This window comes from Tetrao urogallus (genome assembly GCF_951394365.1).
Source record: "Tetrao urogallus genome assembly, chromosome: 2".
Taxonomy (NCBI): Eukaryota; Metazoa; Chordata; class Aves; order Galliformes; family Phasianidae; genus Tetrao; species Tetrao urogallus.
The window spans coordinates 103,406,226-103,431,935 of record NC_136814.1 but is presented as its reverse complement, the minus strand read 5'-3'; the positions used below and the strand labels follow the sequence as shown (position 1 = coordinate 103,431,935).

At 62.0% G+C, this 25,710-nt stretch overlaps 1 protein-coding gene across 1 annotated transcript; it reads left to right on the top strand.

Moving 5' to 3' along the window:
* Positions 1-2,786: 2,786 nt before the first annotated feature.
* DNMT3A (DNA methyltransferase 3 alpha) lies at positions 2,787-25,428 on the top strand (the record flags this gene model as incomplete). The annotated part of the gene is given in 24 exon segments (XM_079550461.1): positions 2,787-2,821; positions 3,657-3,758; positions 3,760-3,859; positions 6,916-7,020; positions 12,489-12,828; positions 14,705-14,751; positions 15,133-15,279; positions 19,863-20,075; positions 20,173-20,331; positions 20,411-20,518; positions 20,749-20,905; positions 20,982-21,131; positions 21,400-21,444; positions 21,721-21,800; positions 21,887-21,999; positions 22,192-22,375; positions 22,461-22,545; positions 23,206-23,351; positions 23,464-23,554; positions 23,853-24,001; positions 24,090-24,175; positions 24,500-24,569; positions 24,697-24,815; positions 25,287-25,428. Coding segments are annotated over 24 exon segments (2,973 nt in total).
* Positions 25,429-25,710: the final 282 nt, after the last annotated feature.

Sequence of the window (25,710 nt, the reverse complement as noted above, 5' to 3'; positions counted from 1 at the left end):
CCCCAGCATGCAGTGCATTATGCGTGGTGCAATGCATCGCTGCCTTGCGTGCAGCTCCAGGCAGCGCGTTGCTCTTTGGGGCGCTGCACACCACAGTGCTGTGCTAGGCAGTGCATCGCTCCCTGAGGGGCAGCGAAGTCTATTGCAGTGCAGTGCAGTGCATTGCTCCCTGCATGCAGTGCTGGGCAGGTCATTGCTCCCCGGGGTGCAGCACAGTGCAGCGCATTGCTCAGCGAGGTGCAGCACTGCACAGTGCAGTGCGTTGCCCCCTGGAGCGCAGTGCAGTGCAGTGCAGTGCAGTGCATTGGTCCCCGGGATGCAGCGCAGTGCCCCCTGGGGTGCAGTGCAGTCTGTAGCGGCGTGGCACAGTACATTGCTCCCTGCAGTGCTGGGCAGTGCACTGCTCCCTGGTGTGCAGCCCAGTGCAGCGCATCACTCCCGTGGGTGCAAGGCAATGCATTGCATTGCTCCCCACGGTGCATCGTGGTGCAGCACGTTGCCCCCCGGGGTGCTGTGAAGTCGTTTGCAGCTCCGGGCAGCACATTGCTCCTAGGGGTGCAGCATGGCGTGGTGCATTGCTCCTGGAGGTGCAGCATAGCACGGTGCATTGCTCCTGGGGATGCAGCACGGTGCAGTGCACTGCTCCCTGGGGTGCAGCACGCAGTGCATTGCCTCCTGGAGCGCGGCGAAGGCGCTGTGTCCGCACACAGGGACCCCCTCCCAACACAGCAGCCATCCCTGCGCTGGGGACGCTGCAGTCCCCGGGTCACCTTAGGACAGAGCACACCGGGGCGGGGGGAGCCGGGGAGGTCCCTCCCTCCCTCCCCACATCCTTCCACGGCTGCGGGAACCCAAAAAACCATCCCCTGCTGCCGTCACCTAAAATGGCTGTTGGGTAGCTCCGGGGTGGAGGGTGGGGGTGGGGGGGGGGTGGGGGGGGGGGGGGTTGGCTGTCGGCATCCCGAAATACGAGGAGGGTGGATGGATGGATGGATGGATGGAGATGAGCTATATGATTTTTCCTTTTTTTCTCGCCGTGCATCATCGCAGGTAACCTACTTCCACCGCCTCCGCCGCCGCCGCCGAGCGTGACTCCGTGCAGCGGAGAGGTTTGGGGCGGACGCGTTCCCCCCGCTTCGCCGCCGCCGTCACCGGGTAAGGTCAGCGCCGGCGGTTAAATAGGGGAAAAGCAGAAGGGAAGAAGGGAGGGAAGGAGGGAATTAGGGAGGGAGAAGGGACGCGGTTCTCCCCGCAGAGGGAATGCCCCGGTCCTGTGCTGGAGGAGAGCGGTGACGGTGGCCTAAGTGTGGGGTAAGAGCGTGCCGTGGGGCTGGGAGGTGGGGGGGGGGAATGTTTTTGGGGTGCTGTCGGGTCCCCCCCCCACACACACACACACACACCTCCAGGCTTTGTTCATTCCGTGTCCCCCCCACCCCTCCTCCTCCTTTCCCCGCAGCCCTGCGGGTGCGGAGGGTTTTGTACGCAGCCCAACTATTTTTAGTGCGTTTGGAGACCATGTTGGCTGGAAGGGAATCAAAGGGCTCCGGCAGCTGGGGGGGGGGGGGGGGGGGGGTTCGACACGGGGCTGAGCATGGCGGCGGGGCACAGGGGGGTCCGTGGCCCCACATGTGTGCACTGTCGGGGGCTGCGGGGGTTTGGGGTGCAGTCTGTTGTTTCGGAGGTGCTGCCTCAAGGGGACACTGGGGACACTGGGGATGCAAGGTGGGGGGGGGGGGCACAGGGTGTCCCCAGGTGTCCCCAGATGTCCCCCAGCAGCACGTGGCCTCCGGTGACAGCGGATGTGGCTATGGGGGGGTGATGGGGTGCACTGTCTGCTTGGGAGTGTGGGGCTAAGGTGCCCGTGTGCCAGTATGTGTGCCATGCTGTGCCGTGGTGCTGTCCGTGTTGCACCTTGGGGACGTGCACCCGCAGCGATGACGCGTGGCCATACCTGGTGCTGGCACCAGTGTGGGATCCCCCAGAGCTGTAGGCATGGGTCATGGCAGACTCTGTGCTACAGGAACGGGGATGGGGACGGGGATGGGGACGGGGTTCCCCATGGAGGCTCCCTGGCAGCTGGCGAGGGAGGGGCCGGGGAAAGCCCTTGTGCTGTGTGCAGGCAGTGGGGGGGTGCTGGGGGGGAAGAGGGGGGGCACTGCACCCCAGCCCCCGTCCCATGACGCACAGCCCTGTGCCGTCACCACCCCAGAGCCCACAGCCCCAAAGTTGCATGCTGCACCCCCAGCCTGCAGCCCTGCTCCCCAGTCCTGTGCTTTGGTCTGCATCCTGCATCCTGCACCTGTGTCCTGCACCCCCAGCTTGTACCCACATCCCGCATCCCCCCATCCCCATGTTGTGTTCTGCACCCCCAGCTTGACCCCACGGTCCCCAGTCCCGTGCCCTGGTCCCCATCTTGCACCCCCAGCTTGCATCCTGCACCCCCAGCTCGTACCCCCTCCTTTCCCCTCCCGCCCCCCACTTTGCAAACAGCACCAAGGAGAGGTGGAAGCCCCCAGCACCCACCGCCTCCCCCGCCGCCCCCCACCCCATGCACCGTGCACTGCAGCTCCGGCAGCACTTGGGGCCCCCTCTCCCCCCGCAGCAGCCCCGTGCCGCAGGCAGCCAAGGGGACGGGAGGAACGTGCCGGGCTCTGAGTTTGTGTTCCTAGAAGCAGGGCCCTGCCCGCCCGGCAGCCCCCCACCCCGCCGGCTGGGAACGAGCTGCGGCTGGAAAGCTCTAGAAACAAATTGCAGCGCCGGTGCCAAAGGCAACAGCAGCCTCGGCCATGGCTAATGCAGGCAGCGTTTTCCATAGCAACAGGTGCTGGGGCTGACGCCTCCTCCGCAGCCCCGCGGGGCCCTGCCTGCGCCGCGCACCCTGCCTCCCGCACCCTGCACCCCGCACTGCGCGCCGTGCGCCCTGCCTAGCACAGCGTGTGCCCCACATGGCGCTCTGTGCACCCCCACGTCGTGCACCACGCAGCTCGCACCACGCTCTGTGCACCCCACGTCGTGCACTCTGCACCCTGCCAGGTAGTGCACGGTGCACCCCACGTTGTGCTCTGTGCGCCCCGCATCGTGCCCCCTGTACCCCGCGCTGTGCTCTGTGCACCCCACATGGTGCTCTGTGCACCCTGTGCCACGCTGTGTGCCTCCACGTCACGCACTGTGCCCCCTGCGCTGTACTCTCTGCATCCCAAACACTTCGTGTTATGCATCCTGCACCCCACACCGTGCATCCTGCACCCCACACACCCTACTCTGTGCATCCCACACCCCACACTGAGCATCCTGCACCCCATATGCCCCATTCTGTGCATCCCACACCCTACACCATGCGTCCTGCACCCCATACGCCCCACTCTGTGCATCCCACACCCCACACAGTGCATCCCGCACCCCACACACCCCACTCTGTGCATCCCACACCCCACACCGTGCATCCTGCACCCCACACATCCCACTCTGTGCATCCCACACCTCACACCGTGCATCCTGCAACACCCCACACTGTGTACCCCACGTACCGGGGCGCAGGCAGGGCGCTGCACAGCCGTGTCAAGGCTGTGCCATGTTAATCATTGCCACGCTCGGGGGCGCGGCGGGGGGCTGGGGGACGCTGCTCCCCCCTCACCCCATCCCTTTGAATCCCACAGGGACCCACACAGGGGCTGGCTGACCCCTCCCGGAGCCCTCCTCGGAGCCGGAGCGCAGCGGCGGCGGTGGTGGTGGTGGCAGCGGGGCCCCTCGCGGTGCCAAGCCCCCCCCTCCGAGTCCCCCCCTCAGCACCATGCCCTCCAGCGGAGCCATTGACGCAGGCAGCCCCGCGCCGGACCGCGAGGTGCATGACACGCACAAGGTACAGCTCTGTTTTGGCACTGGGGGGACCCCATAGCTGCGCTCCCCCCAGAGCGCGGTGGCAGCAGGGAGTTGGGAGCGAGGCTGAGCTGCGTGGGGATTAGTGGGGATTGAGCTATTTCTGGCAGTGCGGGCAGTGGGGAGGGGGCACCGCGCCGGCTGCTGCTGTGAGAACACAGGGTGACCCCTGCCATGGGGCTGGGTTGGGGGTATGCAGTGGGAAAGGGTATCCCCCACCGTGGATCACGGTGACAACCCAATGGCTGTCCCCATCCCCACGTGTCACGCACAGCCCCTGACCCCAGTGGCAGTCCTGGGCTGCCCCCCACCAGCCTCTTTGTGTCCTTATGACGTGAGGGCAAACCCAAAGCCAAGTGCCTGCTCTCTTTACCAGAAGGCATCACCCTTTCCTTGGGGAGGATTGTCCCCGGCGCGCAGGGGACACGGCATGGCCCGGTCACAGCGTGGGGACCGGGGACGCTGCCAGCTGGATGCCAGCCCGCCATGAGCAGCACGGGGACGGGGTCATGAGGGTTTCTCTGGGCCGTGTCAGTCCCTGTGCCCATCAGCTGGGGGCTGCTTCAGTGCAGGACATGGTACAGGGGGGCACACTGGGGTCTCTGTCCCCTTCTGGACATATATGGTGTGGTGCTCCATGGCACGTGCCTTGCTGTGCCCACAGCTATCTCTCATCCCATAGGGATGGCAGAGGTGCAACATGACGCTGTCTCACGAGCTGGACCCCACAGTGCCAGTGCCCAGGGCCCCAGTGTCTGGGATCCTAGCAGGGTCCCACTGCCTGGGGTGCAGAGCCTGAGGTCCTGGTGCCTGGAGTCCCAGTGGGGTCCCATTGCTTGAATTCCTGGTACCTGGGGTCCAGTGCCCAGGGTCCCTGTGCCTGTTGCCAGCGCCTGGTGTATGGTGCTTGGAGCTTCAGAGCTTCTGGTCCTGGTCTGGACATCACCACATTGTGTTGTCCCAGCCTGACCCCAGTGGGACGTATCATTACGCACTGAGTCACCCCTGCAGAAGGGACATATGCTTCCTTCACTGTGGGTCACACCAATGACAACAGCTCAGCACAGGGGTCCCAGCACCCAGCCCTGTGCCCACAGCCCTGCTGCAGTCAGGAGTAAGGACCCAGCATCGGGCGCGGCGCCGGCACTGCGTCATGCAGCAGCAGCAGCAGCAGCTCACAGCTCGCAGCTCTCCCCTTGGAGGTGGTTTCCCTCTGGGTTGTTGCTTGGCAGCAGTGGTGCTGCAGGGACGCGCCAGGCTCTTTGGCGAGCCCCAGGGAGCAGAGACACGGGGTGATTTATGGGGAGGTGACTCAGCTCCCAGCAAGGGGCTACAACATTGTCGGAGGGGGCTTGGAACTGTGGCTGCAGCCCTGCGCTTGTTTCCCTGTGCCACATTTTGGGGGTTCCTGGTGCTATGCCCCAGCTCTGCACTGCAGGGAGGTGCTGAGCCCCATGGAGGTGCTCTGAGGGGTGCACATGGGGAGCATCGCTCTGCAAAGTGCCCCCTGCTCCATCCTGCCTGTGGGATGCGTGTGGGTGCAGCACAGCCTGGGGCTCAGTTTGGGGATTGCAGAGAGCCCCAGGGGCTGCATGGAGCTCCAGGGACTGCATGGAGTTCTGAGGGCTGCATGGAGCTCCAGAGGTTTGTGTGTAGCTCCCGGGAGTTACATGGAGCTCCAGGGGTTGCATGGAGCTCTGGGGTTATGTGGAGCTCTGGGGGTTGTGTGGAGCTCTAGGCATCCCAGAACGTCCCCTAGCTCTCCAGTGCACTCCAATGCCGCGCCGCCTCCTCCCCATGCTGCACAGCCCTTGTGGTCCCACATCACACCATGCCAAGCCATGACACGCTGTGGCCCTGAGACCAGTGCCCTCAGGGCCACCAAGTCACCCTGAGCCGTGTCATGCCATGCTATGCCAAGTGACCTTGAGCCACGACATGCTGTGCCACGCTGTGCCCCGGACATCAGCGCCTCCAGGGCTACCATGTCACCTCAAGCCTTGCCACGCTATCCCAAGCCATGCCAAGCTCTGGACCTGAGACCAGTGCCCCCAGGACCATCCCAGCCAAGACATGGGGGGAATCGCAGCAGTGCTTGGAGTAGGGGAGGCACAGAGACCCCCTCCTCAAGCACCATGGGGCATTTGAGGCCAGCATGGTGCCAGCACGCCCTCTGCCAGTGTGGGGAGAGCTGGCAGCACATCTGCAGACCCCTCCTCCCAAACACCCACCCAAAACCGGGGGCCTCGCAGAAGCCAAACGCCGGTGCCATAAGGCTGTGCCGTGCCCCTGCTTCCCAGCCTTGGTTTCCTGGGCCACATCCCCCGTTGCACCACCACCCCAGGAGCGTGGCACCCCCGACCCCCCACTCTCTCCCCACGGGCCAGACCCACACTGGCTGTGGCTGCCAGGCCCGGCGCTGTCTGCCTGCCAGCTCCCGTCCCCTCCCCGGCCTCTCCCTCGCCGCCCCCCCGCCGGCCTCCCCGCCTTCCCCGCTCCCCCCTCCGCGGCCTCTTCCTGCCTTGGGCCTCTGCTGCCGCCACCACCGCGATCTTCTGGGGCTCAGGTGGAGCGCTCCCCGACGCCGTAGGCCTCAGCTGTAGGCTCAGCCCTTCTGCCCGGAGTCCCGGAGCCAGTCCCGTCCCCACTGTGGGGCGAGCGGCGCTGAGGGGGCCCGGCCCTGCAGGGGGGGGGGACATGGAGGTGTAGGCCCCAGCCCTGTGTTTGGGGCACGGAGTTGCAGGCCCCGGCTCCGTGAGGTGCGTGAAGCCGTAGGCCTCAGCCCCACGCGCGGTGGTGGCAGTGTGGCGTCGCCATGGCAACCGCAGGCTTCAAGCCTTGCAGTAGGCCGCGCTCGGCCTCGGAGCCCCCCAGAGTGTGGGGATTTGGGGTGAGTGCCCACAGCCACCTGTCCTGTGGAAATGGGGGGTGTGGGGCGGTGTGGGGTGCCACCCCGCTGCCTCACGGGTGTCAAGGGGGAGCCGTGCCTAGGCTGTGGCCCCATAACTGCCATAACCATGCTATGTCTCCATCCCACAGGGGGAAGAGGAGCAGGAGGAGCACCCGAGCAAGGAGGAGAAGCAGGAGCCAGGGACACCCATGAGGAAGGCCGGGCGGCCTGGGCGAAAACGCAAACACGCCCAGGTGAGCAGTGGGGCCCAGTGGGACAGCCATCCCCAAAGTCCCCTTTCCCTGGCTCTACCAAGCAGGAACTGCAGCCCACTGACACCCCAAAAGAGGATATCCCTGCTCTGCTGGTGGTGGAAATGGCTCCCCAGTGGAGCAGCCCCGGTGCTGCTGGCACAGGGCATGGCACAGGGAAATGGTTCCCCCGAGCAGCAGCTCCAGTGCTGCTGGCTCAGGGCATGGCACAGGAAAACGGTTCCCTCAAGGAGCAGCTCCAGTGCTGCTGGCTCAGGGCATGGACAGGGAAATGGTTCCCCCAAGGAGCAGCCCCAGTGCTACTGGCACAGGGCATGGCACAGGAAAGCACAAACCCTGGTGTGGCACTAGCTCTGGGGACATGGCATTTGACTTTGGGCACTGTTTTTAGCAAAGCTTTCAGTGGTGGTAGATTCATCCTCCTGGCACGGGGGCACGTGGTGATGGTGGGGACAGTGTTGAGCAAGAGGGAACCCCAGCAGCATTGGCCATTGCCAAAATTGGGCACGTGGCCACAGTCAGACACGTTGGCACCATCTTCTCCATGGGACACCAAAAACTTTTTTGCAGAAGTTTGTGGCTGCATTAAGCATTGGCGCTGTCTGCTCCATGGGACACCAAGCAGCCTTTTTTTGCAGAAGTTGCAGCTGAAACAAGGGTTAATTCTGCAAAAGTTTGTGGCTGCAGTAAGGGTTAATTCTGCACTTGGACATGTCTCGGTGGGACAGGGACACTGCAGCGGTGGCATTATGTGATGGGATGGCACTGGGATGAGGGGACACTGGTGATGAGGGGAGCAGCCATGGGTCACAGTGGGGTTATAAATACAGTGGGATGGGAGGTGAGCACGGAGGGCGGGAGCTATTTCAATGCAAGAACAATGCTGGCACAGGAACAAGTGGGGAGAAGTTATCCAGGAACGGAGCAAGCTGGGAAGCCTGGAGGGCTCTGACCCTTTGAGGGGCAGCTCTGAGGTCCCCACTTTAGGGCTGGAATGCAGTGGTGGCAGCAGTGGCACCTCCTGTTGCTGGAGGGGGCACAGAGAAGTGTGACCCCCATCCTTCCTGGGCACAGTGTACTGCGCTCCCCCTGTGCCACCAGGTGCAGGAGGGACAGGACCCAGGTGGAAAGGAGGACACGTGGCATGGGGACATCAGGAGTGTGCCACCAAGGGCTTGTGCTGCAGAGGTGGCAGCTCTGTCCTCTCAGCATGGGGACACGTGGAAACATTGGGGACCCATGGGGCAAGGAGCTTTTCTCTCCAGCCCCAGGGTTTGGAGGGGATGTGGGTGCAGATATGGGACCCCCAGCTGGGGAGGGGGCGGGCAGCCCTCTGGCGCGGCTGTAACAGGACCATTTGTTTTTCAGGTGTTCCAAGGTATGTATCCTGAGGGGTGACGTCAGCCAGGTGAGCAGGGCCCAGGGCAGGGCGGCTCTGCCCTGCACCTGGGGGACCCTGCGGGGACGAGGAGCTGCAGGGTGTTGGTGGCAGCACCATGCCACGCCATGCTGAGCTGTGCCATGCCAAGTCACCTCGAGCCATGCCATGCCAAGCTGTGCCATGCCATGGCCCTGAGACCAGTACGCCCAGGGCCACCCAAGTCACCACGAGCCGTGCCGTGCCATGCTGAGTCTCCTTAAGCCATGCTGTGCCATGCCAAGTTGTGCCAAGCTGTGGCCCTGAGGCCACCCCCAGCCAGTGGCCTCGCAGTTGGTGCCGTGCACGGCAGTGGTCCTGCCCTGTGCCGCTTTGCCACAATGGAGCAGGCAGGAGCCCAGCACCATCCTGGTCATGGTGCAACCCTGGTCCCCCCTGGGGGCACACAGCTGTGGAGCAGAGGTCCTTGGCGGGGGCCCTGCAGGGAGGGGAGCACGGAAAAAGGCAGCGCTTGTTCCCAGAGCCGGCAGCGCAGAGGAAGAGGGTGGGTGGGAAGGAAGGCAGCAGCAGGCGAGCCAGGCCTTCCCCTGGGACAGGGATGGCGCCAGGGTGGATTCACAGCTCCTTCCCCTGTCGGTGTGCGAGGGATGGATATGCAAGGGACAGATGTCGTGCAAGGGAGGCTATCCTGCAAGACACTGCAGTTGTGCAAGGGAGGTTGTGTAAAGAAGGGCCATCGTGCAAGGGAAGGTAATTGTGTAAGGAAGGACATCATGCAAGGCAGCCCAGCATGCAGCAGAGAGCTTTCTTGCAAGGGAGGTTGTCACACAAGTAAGGTTGTCAAGGAAGGGGCATCATTCTGCAAGGGACAGATGTCGTGCAAGGCAGCCCAGTGTGCAGTGGAGAGCTGTTGTGCAAGAGAAGTTGTCGTGCAAGGCAGGCCATCGTGCACGGGGACGCAGAGCATGTCCCACACCCACCCCAGCTTCCTGGCATTGTCCACCCGCCCCACACAGCCCGCAGAGCCCCTGCCAGTGCCGTGCCGTGCCGTGCCGGGGGCGATTGGTGCGTGGTGACGCCGCTATCCTGCAGCGGGGGCGGCCGGGGGGCAGCCTTCAGCTTTCCGCCAGCACTGTGGGCACGGGGAGAGGCCACCAGGGTGGTGGTAGCGCGCGTGTCCTTGGCGCACAGCATGACACTGTCCCCAGGAGAGCGGGGGGCGCGGGGCTGCGCGCTGCCAGCGGGACGGCGTTGGGTGCAGACGAGGGTGGCGTTGGGTGCCGACGGGATGAAGCCGGGGCTCGGTGCCCCACATCCCCGTGCCGCGGTTGGGTTGGCACTGCCGGACCCCCATCCGTCACCCAACGTCCCTCCCCTCTCCAGCCCCGTTCCTCCCCCCGTGCGTCGCGTCCCCTCCTTCCCGGCCCCGTGCGCAGCTGCTGCCCGCCTGCCCCGGCCTTCCCCAGCCGCCAGCGGAGGAAGTGAGCGCGGTCGGGCGAGCAGGAAGCGCCGTGGGGACACTGCAGCAGCACCGGGCGGAGACGGCCCCATAAGGGCTCCGGGGTCTGCGCGCCCACCCGCGGGGGATGCGCCATGGTAAGCGGCAGCGGGACCCCCCCGGCACGCCCGGAGAGGGGGCTTCTGCGGATGAGCGGGCGAGCGGATGGGTAAATGTGGCGAGCGGAGCGGGGCAGAGGGTCCTCCAGCACCCGGTGGCCCCGACGGTGCCCGTGGGTCGAGGCTGGGACGGATCGCTTTCCCCCTCCGCGGACCCCCACTCACGCCGAGCCCCGCTGGCAGCGCGGCGGTCGCTGGCTCCGTGCCACCGTACGGTGCATCCTGGGACGTGTAGTTTGCGGGAGACGGGGGAGGGAGCGCACGGGGGACGGCCGGGCATCTGCGTTTCGGGCCGTCCCGTGGCACTGGGGTTACGGCATTGACGGTGCGCTGAGCTGGGGGGGCCGAGCCCGGCGCACCGCCGCGATGGCGCGGTGACGCAGCCGCACTTTCACTCTCCTTCGCCACGGAAACCGCCGAGCCGGGCATGGCCCTTTCGCTCTGACTGTCACCGTGGCCACTTCGGACCCCTGCAGCCCCGCTCGCCGACTGTGCGCCGTGCTGTGCGCCGCCTGGTGTGCTCACACACCCCGCTGTAGGTGTTGGTGCTGTCACCTCGACACTGGCAAGCAGGTGTTGCACTCAGCACCAGCAGACAGGCACATAGACCCCACTGGAGATGTTGGTGCTGTCACCCCGACACTGGCACGTGTTGCACGCTCTGGTCATGCCTGCTTAGCATGACACACGTGTGCAGATCAGGTTGTTGCAGGGTTCTGCCTGTCCTGTGTGCACGCACACGTATGAACACCCACACACAGACGTCACAGGCGGTTTCAGACTATCATGCACACACACGCACGGTTGTCACACGTCCTGTTGTCACATGCTCTGTCTCTTCCTGTCACATGCACACACACACACACCACAGTCACTGTCTCTGCCTGTCACACACACAAGCGTGCCCCTGATTCCACCTGTCTCTTGCACAAGCACACACGCTGATGTCACCGACCCCACTGTGACAGTCCAGAGGGTCCTGGCAGCACCCAGCTGGGCAGGATGCTGTCCCCTGTGCTCAGGTTGTCCTCAGTTGTCCTGGGACTGGGACTGGGGGTGCCATCCTGGTCCTGAGGGCACCACTGCACTGTGTCCTTGTCCTGAGGGGACCATAGAATCATAGAATCATAGACTTGCCTGGGTTGAAAAGGAACACAATGATCATCTAGTTTCAACCCCCCTGCTGTGTGCTGGGCGGCCAACCAGCAGACCAGGCTGCCCAGAGCCACATCCAACCTGGCCTTGAATGCCTCCAGGGATGGGGCATCCACAGCCTCCTTCTGTTGCAGTGCCTCACCACCCTCTGTGTGACCATATCCCTCATACCCTGTCTTTGTCCTGAGGGTGTCATGTCCATGTGTTGTCATTATGAGGGTACAGTATCCATGTATTGAGATCCCAGGGGTGCCATGTCCATGTGTTATAGTTCTACAGGTGTCATATCCATGTGGCCAGAGTGGTTCTCATGGTGCCAGGCCTGTGCTTTCTGGTCCAGGGGATATCATGGTGGGATTTCCTGCTCCTCAAGGTGTTGTGGCTGTGTGTCAGTGTTCTGAGGTTGCCATGACAGGGGGACCTGGTCCTCAGGGTGTCATGGCAGCAAACTGAGGTCCCCATGATGTCACATCCTTTTCTCTTTGTTCTGGGGGTGTTGTGGTAGCATGGGTGAATGGCTGTAGGGCGTTGTGGAATAATGCCTATAGAGTGTTGTGGGCTGATAGCTGTAAGGAGCTCAGCACCACACAGTGGATGGGGGAAGAGGAAAGGAAGAGTAAAAGCAAGAAATCCCATGAGTCAGTTAGAAATTGTTTAACAAACGGAGGAGATGTGGAAAAGAAGAGAAAGAAAACGAAAGATGCAAAGATGCTCACCCACCACCTCCCACAGGTGCCCAACCTGTTCCTGAGCACAGAGATGGCTGACTCCTAAACCCCATGTCCTGGACTACGTGGTGTCACCTCCATGCATCCTGGTCTTGGTGGTGCCATGTCCGTGAGTCCTGGACTTTGTGGTACAACTGATCTTCACGGTGTGCTTCTCCTGATGGTTCCACGGCGCCATGTCATTGTTCTGAAGGCTCCATATTGGTGTGTCCTTCACCTGATGGTTCCACGGCAGCATCTGCTGGTCCTGGGGGTGCCATGTTGGTGTTTCCTGATCCTAAAGTTTCCATGATAGCATGTGTAGGTCCTGAGGGTGCCATGGTGCTACATCCTGGTTCTGACTGTGTCGCGTCCACATGTCCTTGTCCTCATGGTCCCCTGTCAGCCCCTTCCAGCCTCATGCAGGAGCTGGGACTTGGTGTGTTTTTTGGCACGGTCAACTTTTTGCTCCCAAATGGTCACTGCAGTGCCTCATGTCTTCAGAGACAGCATTCAGGGCACGGGGACCTCAGCCCTCAGACAGGTGGAGGCATCCCTGTGCCATCACCGATGCTTTCCCTTCTCTTTTGCAGGTGGAAAGCAGTGACACACCCAAAGACACGGCAGCCGTCCCCAAGTGCCCCCCTCCCTGCCCAGAGGCCAGTCCTGCCGAGCCACTGCCCAACGGGGACCTGGAGACGGACGGAGCCCAGTGGAAGGGCACGGAGGAGGGCGGCACGAGCCCCAAAAGCGGGCGCCCCGAGGAGGACGAGACGGAGAGCCTGGCGGATGGAGAGACGGGCCGGGCGCTGGAGAATGGCCGCTGCACCCCCAAGGAGGGCCTGGACGCCCCGGCCGATGAGGGTGAGCTGGCCCCTTCCGACCCCCAGAAGAAACGCGGGAGGAGGAAACTCCTGGAGGCCACAGAGAAAAGTAAGATCTGAGCGTTCAGGGGCACCCACTGCGCCCCCGGGCACCCCCGGCCCTTGACCGTCCTGCTGGGGTACGGGCGGCAGCACCAGAGGAGGAAGAGGAGGAGGAAGAAGGGCTCTGTGCCTCGTGGGAGGGAAAGGGGCAGGAGGGTTAGAGGGACGTCCTCCTGCATGCGCCCACGCGTGTGCTGTCCTTGTGCTGCTTTGCATGGCAGTCCCGCATGTGCCATGGAGGTGTTGTGCATGGTGCACTTGTGGGATGTGGTGCTGGGGTCCCTAAGCTGGTGCCCGCACCCTTGGTGCTGGTGGGAGGCAAGTGGATGGGGCGCACCTGGGCATGGGGACACCAAGGCCAGGGGGTCTTCTTGGGGATCTCACAACGAGCCGGGATGTGGGACTGGGCACCCTGAGTGACATGGGGATGGAGGAGGAGGTGAAGATCAAGGTGGAGATGAGCAAGATGGAGGTGAAGGTGGAGATAGAGATGCAAGTGGAGATGAGCAAGATGGGGATGGAGATGGAGATGGGATGGAGATGGGGATGGGGGTGAAAATGGAGGTGGAAGTGGAGGTAGAGATGGATATGAGGATGGAAATAGAAATGGAGCTGAGCGAGATGAGGATAGGGATGAAGATGAGAATAGAAATGGAGATGGAAGTGGAGGTAAAGATGGGGTTGAGGATGGAGGTGGAGATAAACAGAGATGAATGGAGATGAGCAAGATGGGATGGAGATGAGTGAGCTGGAGAAGGGGCTCAGTGAAATGGGGATGGAGATCAGCAAAATGGAGATGGGGATGAGCAAGATGGGGATGGAGATGAGCGAAATGGGTGCAGAGATAAGCGAAGGGGGTGGAGATGACTGGGATAGGGATGGAGAGTAATGGAGATGGGGATGGAGATGGAAGTGGGGTGCGGATGGAGGGGAGTGATGGGGGGAGATATGAGGGAGATGGAAATGGAGGTGATTAAGGTGGGGATGGAGATGAAGATGGAAGTGGGGTGCGGATGGGGGGGAGTGATGGGGATGGAGATGAACGAGATGAGAACGGAAACGAGCAAGGTGGAGATGAACCAGATTGGGAAGGGGCTGAGCAAGATGGAGATGAGTGAGCCATCCACGCACAGGCCAGGGAAGCTACCTGCGTCCCCCGCTGAGCCTGCAGGCTGCTCCGGAGGCACGGAGCCGTGCAGTCCCTCGCTGCACCTGGCTGCAGGGCCAGCCCGTGACTCACCCTCTGCAGGGAGTGGGGTGGCTGCCAGCGGCTGCGCTCGGGTTTCACCTCCCTGCCGGGGGCTCATATTCCTCCGCCCTTTCCCCTCAGCATTAAAGAGCCCTTTCATACCCTGCGGCTCGAGCTCTGCAGTGAAAAGCCCACCGCACTGCCCCCTCCATGCCACCCCGTGCTGGCGCTTGCTCTGTCCCCGTGCTGAGGATGCAGGCCTGTGGGGACTTCGCTTCAGTCGGTCCCCGGGCCTCAGTTTCCCCACAAGCGATCCCCGACCCCGTGCCTCAGTTTCCCCACCCGCAGCCCCACCGCCTGCAGGCAGGATGAGCGAGCTGGGCGCGCAGCTCTGAGGACCCACAGGGACGCGGTGCCCGGTGCCCAGCCGGTGTCACTGCTTCCCCCTCCCCGCAGCCGCGTCACCCGGCGGTTTTGCAGCCCCAGAAACAGTGGGGTTATTTTTAGCTGCTTTCCCGGCAGCGGCTCTGCGCGTACCTGCGGCTCTGTGTGAGGGGCTGAGAGCGCAGGAAACCACCCCGGCCCTACTTCCCCTGCACGCCCGGGGCCCCCCCTACAGCCAGAGCTGCCCTCCAGCCCTGCCCGCGTCCCACCCCATGGCACGGCACTGATGGCTGCTTTGCTCTGTGTGCAGGCAAGGAGGAGAAGGAGGAAAACAACTTCGACAGCCTGAAAATGGAGGCAAGTGTGTGTGCACGTAACTGTGCGTGTGCTTCCGTGTGTGCTTCCGTGGGTGTGCTGGTGATGTGCATAGCTGTGTGCGCATGAGTGCCCGTAGATGTGAGCGTGCACGTGTGTGTGTGTGTGCATCTGCATGTGTGTGTGTACACCTGCATGTGTGTGCACACAGCTGTGAGTGTGCACATCTGTGGGCACGTAAGCGTGAGCACAAGTGTGTGCAGCCCTTTGTGCGTCTGCATGTGTGCAGAGCTGTGAGTGCACACGTGTGAGTGCGTGCCACGTGTGTGTGAGTGTGCTCACGGGGGGGGGGGGGGGGGGGGGCTGGGGTGGTGATGGTGCTGCAGCCCCGATCTCCCTCCTGACCCCACTCTCTCCCCACAGGGCTCCCGTGGGCGGCTGCGGGGTGGGCTGGGCTGGGAGTCGAGCCTGCGGCAGCGCCCCATGCAGCGGCACACCTTCCAGGCAGGGGACCCCTACTACATCAGCAAGAGGAAGCGCGACGAGTGGCTGGCACGCTGGAAGAGAGAGGTGAGGACTTGGTGACAGACAGGTGACACCAGCCTTGGGGACACCGGGATGGTGCCGTGGTACGGGTGCAGGGGCCGTGCCGTGGCTCTCCAGGGACCAGAGTGGGGCCTGGGGACGGTGGAGATGGAGCATGGCCTTGATGTCCCCATGGGGCACAGTGGCACAGGGCACAGCTGGCATGGCCACGATGTCCCCGCGTCCCTGCGTCCCCATGGGGCACAGCTGGAACAGCCTTGGTGTCCCCACAGGCACAGCAAGGTCAGGCCATGGCTGATTCCTCTGTGAGTGTCCTGGAGGGGTTTCGGCCCCTTTGCACTGTGAGGACACTGGTGGCAGTGCCACCCCGTGCTCTCTGTCCTGTGTGGGACTTGGCACAGTCCCAGTGCAGTTCTTGCACCAAGCATCACATTCCCAGCGCACCGTTCTCTCGCCAAATAAACGCGGATTCAGGTCAGCCAGCAGCACTCAGCGGCCAAAAATAATTGGGGAAAAATACTTTAAAAAAAAAAAAAGCAAAATACATCTTTTCAGCAGTTCCTCTTTCTCAAACAATGCCGATTTTGGCCACGCGTAATCCCTTTATTTTTCTAACGAGATGAAGTGTTTTCATTACGGGGAGAAAGGCTGAGCCATACTCAGTGTGCTTCCCATGGGTCTCACAGCCTGGCTGCCAGTTGTTACCCGGTGCTGGTGGCAGCAAGGACAGGAGGTGCCCGTGGCAAAGGGGTCAGTGTCCCCTCCCAGCTGCACCCCATGAGGTTTGCTTGTTGTGGGGTGTGGAGAGAGCGCAGGGGTGGGGACCACAGCTCCCTGACATTGATATGCCGTGGTAACACCGTGCTGGCTGTGAGATGGGTTGGGACAGAACAAGGATGGGGGTACGGGTGGAGATGGGGATGACATGGGGATGGCCATGGAGATGTCAGTGGTGATGGGACAGGGATAGCACAGAGGTGGAGACACAGTGAGATGGGGATAGGATAGGACGAAGAAACGGGTGAGACATGGCAATAGGATGGGGATGGAGTGAGTTGGATTGGCTTTGGATGGGATGGGGATAAGACGGAGATGGGGCAGGGATGGGATGGGGTGGGAGGAGGATGGGCATGGCGATGGCAATGGAGATAAGAGATGATGATGGCAGTGGCTGTGGTAAGAGGATGGGGTTGGGGTAAGTCGTGTTGTGTTGGGTTTGATTGGGATGGGATGGCAGTGGAGGTAGTGATTATGTTGGCAATAGCAATGGCAATGGTGATAAGGATGTGAGAGGATGGGATGGCTTGGGATGAGATGGGGACGGATGTCTGTGACCTGAGGGCAGGAAAGCCTGATCACCAATCTGCCAATCGCAGGGATGTGCCAATCTCTGCTTATCTCTGCGTTAATAGTCAGCGGATGGGACATTTCCTCCCTCTCCTGCCCTGCTCCTTCCCAGGACAAAGGAGAACAGCCCCGAGCAGAATTAGCTGTGTGCTCACCCCCACCAGGAGCTTTTCTTGGGTACTTTTTGTGTCACTCCTGGATCCTGGGGTCCCCCCACCCAAGCATGGGCAGTGCAGATCCTCTCACTATGCTGCGTGCCTGATTGCCCACGTTCTGTTGGGTTTCTTGGGTGTTGTGCAGTATCAAGTGATTTTTCCCAAGAGAGTCCCTGCGCCTTGTGGGTCCCCTGCTAGCAGTGTCCATGAGCATCTCTGTGCCACAGGGGTCCTCATGCCATGGGGTGCGCATGCCGTGGAATTTCCATGCCATGGGGATCTCAATGCCATGGGAGTCCTTGTGCCATAGGGATCCTTGTGCAATATACCATAAGGATCCCTGTGCCACAGGAGTCCCCATGCTATGCAGGTCCCTGTGCCATGAGATTCCCCATGCCGTGGAGTCCTCGTGCCGTAGAATTTCTGTGCTGCGGGGATTCCAGTGCCATGGGGGTTCCTGTGTCATAGTGGTCTCTGCGCAGTGGGGTTCCTTGTGCCATGGAATTCCCATGCCACGGGGGTCCTTGTGCTGTGATGTCCCTATGCCATGGAATTCCTATGCCACGGAGGTGCTTGTGCCAAAGTGTCCCCATGCCATGTGGATCCCTGTAATGTCTCCATGCTATGGGGTTCCCATGCCATGAAGTCTTGTGATGTAGAATTTCTGTGTTGTGGGGATCCCAGTGCCATAGGCATCTCTGCGCCATAGTGTCTCTGTGCAGTGGAATTCTCATGCCATGAGGATTCCAATGTCATGGGGTCCCTTTGCCATTGGGGTCCCCTTACCATGGAATTCCTGTGCTGAGGGGATCTCAAGAGTTCCAGATGCCTGGGCAGGGTGGGGGTAGCAAACGACGGGCGACGGGGATGGGGACAGGACCGAGGGCCCTGCTACCACCCCCACCCCGTCCCCTTCTGCCCTCATTGCATTGCCCGGGGCCCACGGCCATTCCTTTTGTCCCCTCCATCTGCAACACAAAGGGGCCTTGAGTGACTCAGCCCTTCGCTGGGGACACTGGGGGGTGGTCACTGGGCTGGGTGCTGGCACCCCGAGCGCATCGCGTCAGTCCCATCCCAGAGCCGTGCCGTCTCCATCTCCGCGCTTATCCCTCATCCGAAGGCTCGGCTCCTTGCAGCATGGCACGGTGCCGCATGGCCAAACCTATCCCCGGCGGTGCCACCACCAAGCGCACGCTACGACCGCGCCGCGACCCCGCTGGCACGCAGAGACGGCGCGGCCGCAGCATGGCCATGGGGCTCAGGAGTGGGATCGTGTGGGAGCAGGCATGGACGGGGAACGGGCACGCGTGGGGGTGGACGCGTGGAGATGGGTGTGTGGGGTCGGGGACGCTGTGGGAGTGGGCACGGATGGGAACGGGAGAGTGGGGGTGGCACGCGTGGTAGTGGGAACGTGGCGGTGGCACTCGTGGGAGTGGGCATGGGTGGCAGTGGGTGCACGTGGCACAGCTCTGTGGGTGCACGGCATGGCGGGTGCTGCCAGTGCGGGGTTCTCTGCCCCGGTGGGACGCTGGTGTGGGTTCGGAGCTCGGGGTGCCGGGGCTGTGTCAGCTCTGGGGGTTCCCACGCCTTGGGACAGGTGGTGGAAGCCCATGGGATGCAGTTTGGGGTGTCCGGATTTGCTTTGGAGCGCTGCTCAGTTGGATGCCTTTGGGGATACCCGGCTTCTTGGAGACAGTCGGGAGACATGTGGCCTTCGGGAGATAGGCTTCGGGGTGTTTGGGAGATGTACTCTGGGGTGATGCTCAGCTGGATGCAGTGGGGACACGCGGCTCTTTGGGGACACGCAGGGGACGTTTTTGTGTCTGGTGAGACTCCGAGGCGCCCGGAGTTACTCCGAGGTGCCGCTGAGGTGGGTGCATCTGGGGACACGCGGCTTCCCGGGGACACGCGTGGGACAGCCGACCCCCCCGTGCCACCCCACGCCCGGGTTGCAGAGCCGTCCGCCTTTGTCCACGAAAGGAGCGCAGCGCCGGGACAAAGGGCAGCGCTCCGGGCCGGGCCGGGCCGGGCCGAGCCGTGCGGGGGGGGCGGGCCGAGCCGGGTGCCCCGCAGCCAACCAGCCGGGCCGATTGGGACCATGTGACCCGGAGTTCCCAGACAAAGAACCGCCGGCCGTGCCCCCGGCTCGGCACGGCTCGGCACGGCTCGGCTGGGTTCGGTCCGGCCGCAGCGCTCAGCCCGCATGGGTAGGTGGGCGCGTGGGGTGGGCGCGGGGGTGGCACGGCTCAGCTTGGCGCGGCTCGGACCGGTTCGATTGAGTTTGGCACGGTTTGGATTGAACCCCGCGTGGTGTCGTTTGGCACAGGTTGGACTGGTCCGGGCCGGCTCGGCAGAGTTTGGCGTGGGTTGGCCAGGTCGGCGTTGTTCGGCGTGTTTTAATACAGTCTGGTCCGTCTCAAGCTGAGTTTGGCACGATTTGGTCCATCCTGGTCCAACTTGGCTGAGTTTGACGTGGCTTGGCTTGGGTCTGGTCCAATTTGGCTGAGTTTGGCACGGTGTGGTCCAGCTTAGTGGATTTTGTCACAGTTTGGCACTATCCAGTGCAACTTGGCTGAGTTTCGCACCGTTTGGTCCAGTTCTGCCCAGTTTGGCACACTGCAGTCCAACTTCTCTGAGTCCAACAAACCTCTGGCATGGTTTGGCCCAAGTCTGGTCCAGCTCAACTGAGTTTGGCACAGCTTGGCCAGGTATTGGGGGCAGTGCAGGGAGAAACTGAGGCATGGAAACAAGGGGGAGACGCTTGTGGCGCATGGCACAGCCCCCAAGGGTTGGGGTGCTGGGGGGCAGCCGTGCCCAAGGAGTGGGGATGGGATGGAGGTGAGCATGGGGTGGAATGAGGATGCAGTGTGATGTCGATGAGGATGAGGTGGGATGAAGATGCAGTGGGATGGGATGCGATGAGGTGAGGATGTGGTGAGGACCAAACGCAGTGGGATAGCATGGGGATGCTATGGGATAGAACGCAATGGGGCTGAGTGGAGCTGCAGTGGGATGGGATATGATGGGACGAGATTGAAGTGGGATACAGATGCAGTGGGATGGGATGAGGCTTCCTGAGCTGCCCTGACGCCTCTCTTCCACCAGGCGGAGAAGAAGGCAAAAGTGATCGCCGTGATGAACGTGGTGGAGGAGACGCCGCGGGCCGAGCCGCAGAAGGAGGAGGAGGCCAGCCCCCCTGCCTCACAGCAGCCCACCGACCCTGCTTCGCCCAATGTGGCCACCACGCCTGAGCCTGTGGTGGCCGACGCCGTCGACAAGAACACATCCAAGTCAGCCGACGACGAGCCTGAGTACGAGGTGAGCACATCCCAGGCCAACAGCACTGTGCGGGACCAGGGCTGACTCGAGGACAGCCTTGACGCCGTCCCTTCCTTGTGTCCCTCCCTATCCCCAGGACGGTCGGGGCTTCGGTATCGGTGAGCTGGTGTGGGGCAAGCTGCGCGGCTTCTCCTGGTGGCCAGGGCGCATCGTGTCCTGGTGGATGACGGGACGCAGCCGGGCAGCTGAGGGCACCCGCTGGGTGATGTGGTTTGGGGACGGCAAGTTCTCAGTGGTGAGTGGCACCCCTGCTCCGTGCACACCGACCTTGGCGTGTCCCTGTTGGGTGATGGCCACCACGTCGCCTCCCGCAGGTCTGCGTGGAGAAGCTCCTGCCCCTCAGCTCCTTCTCCAGCGCCTTCCACCAGGCCACCTACAACAAACAGCCCATGTACCGCAAAGCCATCTACGAGGTGCTGCAGGTGAGCACTGGTGGCACTGGGAGGGGACATCAGTGATATGGCACTGCTGAGGGCATTGGCACTCGGTGCTGGAGCAGCTGGGGGCCAGCATCTGTGTGGAGTGACAGCCGGAGGGGACACGAGGACGTGGCACTGCTGAGGACGTGACACTCAGTCAGTGCACGCGTCTCTGGGGGTTGGTACCAGGAAGGGATACGGAAGGTGACGCAGTGCCGGGTGCTCCCATGCAGGTGGCAAGCAGCAGAGCAGGGAAGATCTTCCCGGCGTGCCCCGAGAATGATGAGACTGACACCTCCAAGGTAGTGGAGATCCAGAACAAGCAGATGATCGAGTGGGCGCTGGGCGGCTTCCAGCCCTCCGGCCCCAAGGGCCTGGAGCCCCCCGAGGGTGAGCGGTGGAACAGGCGTGGGGACAGGGGTCTTCATCCATGCTAGCTGCTCACAGCCCCCCCATTGCCTCACAGAGGAGCGCAACCCCTACAAAGAAGTTTACACAGAGATGTGGGTCGAGCCAGAAGCTGCTGCCTATGCGCCGCCCCCACCCGCCAAAAAGCCCCGGAAAAGCACAACAGAGAAACCCAAGGTCAAGGAGATCATCGATGAGCGCACCCGAGGTACCCACAGCCACCCTGGGTCTGCAATGGGCTGCACTGTGGGGCTGCCCCATGTCTGTGGGGCTGACCATGATGGAGTGCCCACAGAATGTCCATAATGGAGAATCCCTGCTGAAGTGCCCATAGTGGGGTGCTTATAATGGGGTGTCCATGATGGAGTGCCCATAATGGGGTCCCTTCATCCTGGGGTCCCCTCAAGCAGGGCTAGGGGCACAGAGGGGTTCCTCTCTAAGCCCCAACCCTAAGCTGGGCACCTCTCCCCTCACAGAGCGGCTTGTCTACGAGGTGCGGCAGAAATGCAGAAACATCGAAGGTGAGCAATGCACACAGCCTCCAACATCTCCTGACAGCAGTGGGGCTGGGGGGGCCCTGAATGGGGCCTCCAGCCCATGGTCAGGGGGGTCTTTGGGGCACCACTCCCCCCCCCCCCCCCCCCCCCCCCCAGGGCTGCCATCTCCAGGTCCTTGGGGTTCTCCAGCATGGGCATGGCTGAGCTTTGGTGAGAAGTGAGGTGGTCCCGTTGGGCACTGGGGGTGCTGGGGTGGGGGGGCTCTGGTTTACTGCCCCCCATCCCTGTGTGCCACCCCAGATATCTGCATCTCCTGCGGGAGCCTCAACGTCACCCTGGAGCACCCTTTGTTTATCGGGGGAATGTGCCAAAACTGCAAGGTATGTGCAGAGAGGTGGGGGTCTCAAGCCCCACATGGGGCTATGGGGTCGGGATTCCACACTGACTCTGTGCCCCCCATCCCCAGAACTGCTTTCTGGAGTGCGCGTACCAATACGACGACGACGGATACCAGTCCTACTGCACCATCTGCTGTGGTGGGCGTGAGGTGCTCATGTGCGGCAACAACAACTGCTGCAGGTGGGGGGAGCAGCTGGGGACTGCTTCTGTGGGGCTGGAGGGACCCCACAAAGCGTGGGAGCTTGCAGTGGGAAGGGGTTGTCCAATAGGGATGAAATGGAGGAGATGATGGCACACATGGACTCTCGCCAATGCAGTGTGCATGGGTGGTACTGGGACCCCCACCCTGACGTGGGACCCCCACCCACCCAGGTGTTTCTGCGTGGAGTGCGTGGATCTGTTGGTGGGGCCAGGGGCTGCACAGGCGGCCATCAAGGAGGACCCCTGGAACTGTTACATGTGCGGCCATAAGGGTGTCTATGGGCTCCTGCGGCGACGTGAAGATTGGCCATCGCGCCTCCAGATGTTCTTCGCCAACAACCACGACCAGGAGTTTGTGAGTGCCCCCCATCACCCTATAGATCCCCCATCCCGTGGCCCTGTTGCCCCAGCCTCATATCCCTATGCCCCATTGCTTGTAGGATCCGCCGAAGGTGTACCCGCCTGTCCCCGCTGAGAAGAGGAAACCCATCCGCGTGCTGTCACTGTTTGATGGCATTGCCACTGGTGGGTCTGTGGGGCTGGGGGCAGCTGGATGGTGGCACCCACCCCTTGGGAGATGGGATGGGGTGGGGAGGAATGGAGCATAATGGGCTGAATTAGGATGGGACATAATGTCATGGGTTGGAATGGGACTGAACAGAGCAGAATGGGATGGGGAAGTGATGTGGGATGGGATGTGATGGGGTGAGACAGGATGAGACATAAGGGAGCAAGTAAGATGAGTCTGGATGGGATGGGGTGGGACATAATGGGATGTGACTGAACATAATGGGACGGGATAAAGTAGGATCAGACAGGACGGGATGAGACTGGATGTAACATAATGGGATGGGACATGATGGCCTGGGCTGGGACATAATGGGATGAAATGGGACGGAATGGAATGCAACGTGGTGAGTTGGGATGGGTATGGATAGAATATAATGGGATGGGACATGATGGGATGGGGATGGGATGGAATCGGATGGGACATAACGTGACAGGACAGGATGGGACAGAATGGAACATATTGGTGTGGAATGGGACAGAACAAGGAATTGACATGGGATGGGACAGAATGGAATGGGATGGGGAGGTGGGAAGGGATGGGCAGGACCCATGGGACAGGGAGGTGGGCTGAGACCCCCATCCTGCTGCTCACCAACCTGGCCTCGCTGCCCACAGGCCTGCTGGTGCTGAAGGACCTGGGCATCCAGGTGGACCGCTACATCGCCTCAGAGGTGTGCGAGGACTCCATCACCGTGGGCATGGTGAGGCACCAAGGCAAGATCATGTACGTCGGCGACGTCCGAAATGTCACCCAGAAACATGTACGTCCCCTCCAACACAGTACAGACCCCAGGTCCACGGCCCCATCCCACTGTCCCATGGCATCCCCACATTGTGGGGCATCTGCAGCTCACCGCATGCTTCCTCCCCCAGATACAGGAGTGGGGCCCCTTCGACCTGGTAATCGGGGGCAGCCCTTGCAATGACCTCTCTATAGTGAACCCAGCCAGGAAAGGGCTGTACGGTAAGGCTATGTCCTCTCTGCATCCCCCTCAGCATGTCCCCTCACTGCATCACCATCTCTACATCCCCTTGCCATGTCTCCTCACCTCATGTCCCCTCACTGTGTCCCTTGCTGCATCCCCTTATTGTGTCCTCTCATCACGTCCCTTCACCGTGTCCCTTTGCTGTGTCCCCTTTGCATTTCTATGCCATTTCCCTGTTAGTATGTCTCCATCAGTGTCCCCCTTGCAGTGTGCCCTTGCCACGTCCCCTTGTCACTCCCCTCAACCCCTCTGCTGACACCATTCTCTCCTGCCCAGAGGGCACTGGGCGCCTCTTCTTTGAGTTCTACCGCCTCCTGCATGAAGCACGGCCCAAGGAGGGTGACGACCGACCCTTCTTCTGGCTCTTTGAGAACGTGGTGGCCATGGGGGTCAGCGACAAAAGGGACATCTCACGCTTCCTCGAGGTCGGTGCCTCCCCACGTCCCCATCCAGTGGGGCACCCTGGGCCCTGCAGAGCCCCTGGTGACCCCTGGCCTCTCTGTGTTCTGCCAGTCCAACCCCGTCATGATTGATGCCAAAGAGGTGTCTGCGGCACACCGGGCACGGTACTTCTGGGGTAACCTTCCCGGTATGAACAGGTTGGTGAGAGCCCCCAAACCCTCTGTGTGTGTTGGTGTCGGGCTGCCCACAGGGCTTGAACCCAGTGCTGGGTGGTTCTGCAGCCCCTTGGATTCCCCAAAATCCCCATGGGCATTGGGTACTGATGCTCCTCACATGGCTGCAGCCATCCCCTACAAAGTCGTTCTCAGGTTACAACACATGGGGACCCAACAAAGTCTTCCTAGAAAGCCACCACATGGGGATAGGGGGTTTGGGCTCATGGGAACCCAACAAACTCTTTGGGAAGCCACCATGTGGGAATGTGGAGACATACTACTGCCACCCCATTCTGTCCTTCCCAGGCCGCTGGCGTCCACGGTCAATGACAAGCTGGAACTCCAGGAGTGCCTGGAGCACGGCAGGATAGCCAAGGTCAGCCCATGGGGATCACAGGGTCTTTGCCACATCTCCTGGGGGTTTTGGTGCCCGGCTGTGCCCTTGGGGATGGCACTGCCCTTGGATGTCGCACCCAGTGACAATGAGCCTGTGCCTCTTGCAGTTCAGCAAAGTGAGAACCATCACCACTCGCTCCAACTCCATCAAGCAGGGCAAAGACCAGCACTTCCCCGTCTTCATGAACGAGAAGGAAGACATCCTGTGGTGCACGGAGATGGAGAGGTACTGTGGGTGGGGGGGTAGGGGGGATGGAGGGGGAGACAGCTCCATGTGCCGAGCCTCCATGGCAGAGCTCTGCACTACGGAGCCTCTGGGGCACTGTTCTGCACACTGAGCCTCCATGGTGCAGTTCCACATGCCGAACATCCACAGCATGTACCAACTCTTCATGGCGCAGCTCCACGTGCCAAGTTGAGCCTCTATGGCACAGTGTCGTGTGGCGTGCCATGCTGTGCCTCCGTGGTGCAGTTCTGCACCAGAGCTGTGGCTCTGCAATGCAGCTCCACGTCCCGAGTGCCTCCACAACACAGGCCAAACCTCTGTGGCGCAGTTCTGCATGGTGATGCTCCACGTGCCGTATCTCCGCAGCGCAGCTCTGCGTGACAGGGCTCCATGGCACAGCTCCACGGCACGTGGGACCTCCACCTCTGCCCCGCTGTCACCCAGCTGACCCCGTGTCCCCCTGTCCCACAGGGTGTTCGGCTTCCCGGTGCACTACACGGACGTGTCCAACATGAGCCGCCTGGCCCGGCAGAGACTGCTCGGCAGATCCTGGAGCGTGCCGGTGATCCGCCACCTCTTTGCACCCCTCAAGGAGTACTTCGCCTGCGTTTAGGAGAGCCGGACGGGGACTGTGCCACGGAGCGCGTCAGAACCGAACCATCCATGCCAAGAGAAGAGAAAACGCGGAGCGAGAGAAGAGCCAGCACCCAGCAGAGAGACGGGAGCACGGCGCGGCGGCCGCCGGCACGCGCCTCCCCGAGCGCAGGGCTCGGGGCCTCCCCATCCCCAACGATCAGCTTTCAGCCTATTTAAAACCAGGAGAAAAAAAATATATATATATATTAAAAAAAATCAATCAATCAATCGCACCAGGACAAAAAAAAGAAAACAAAAG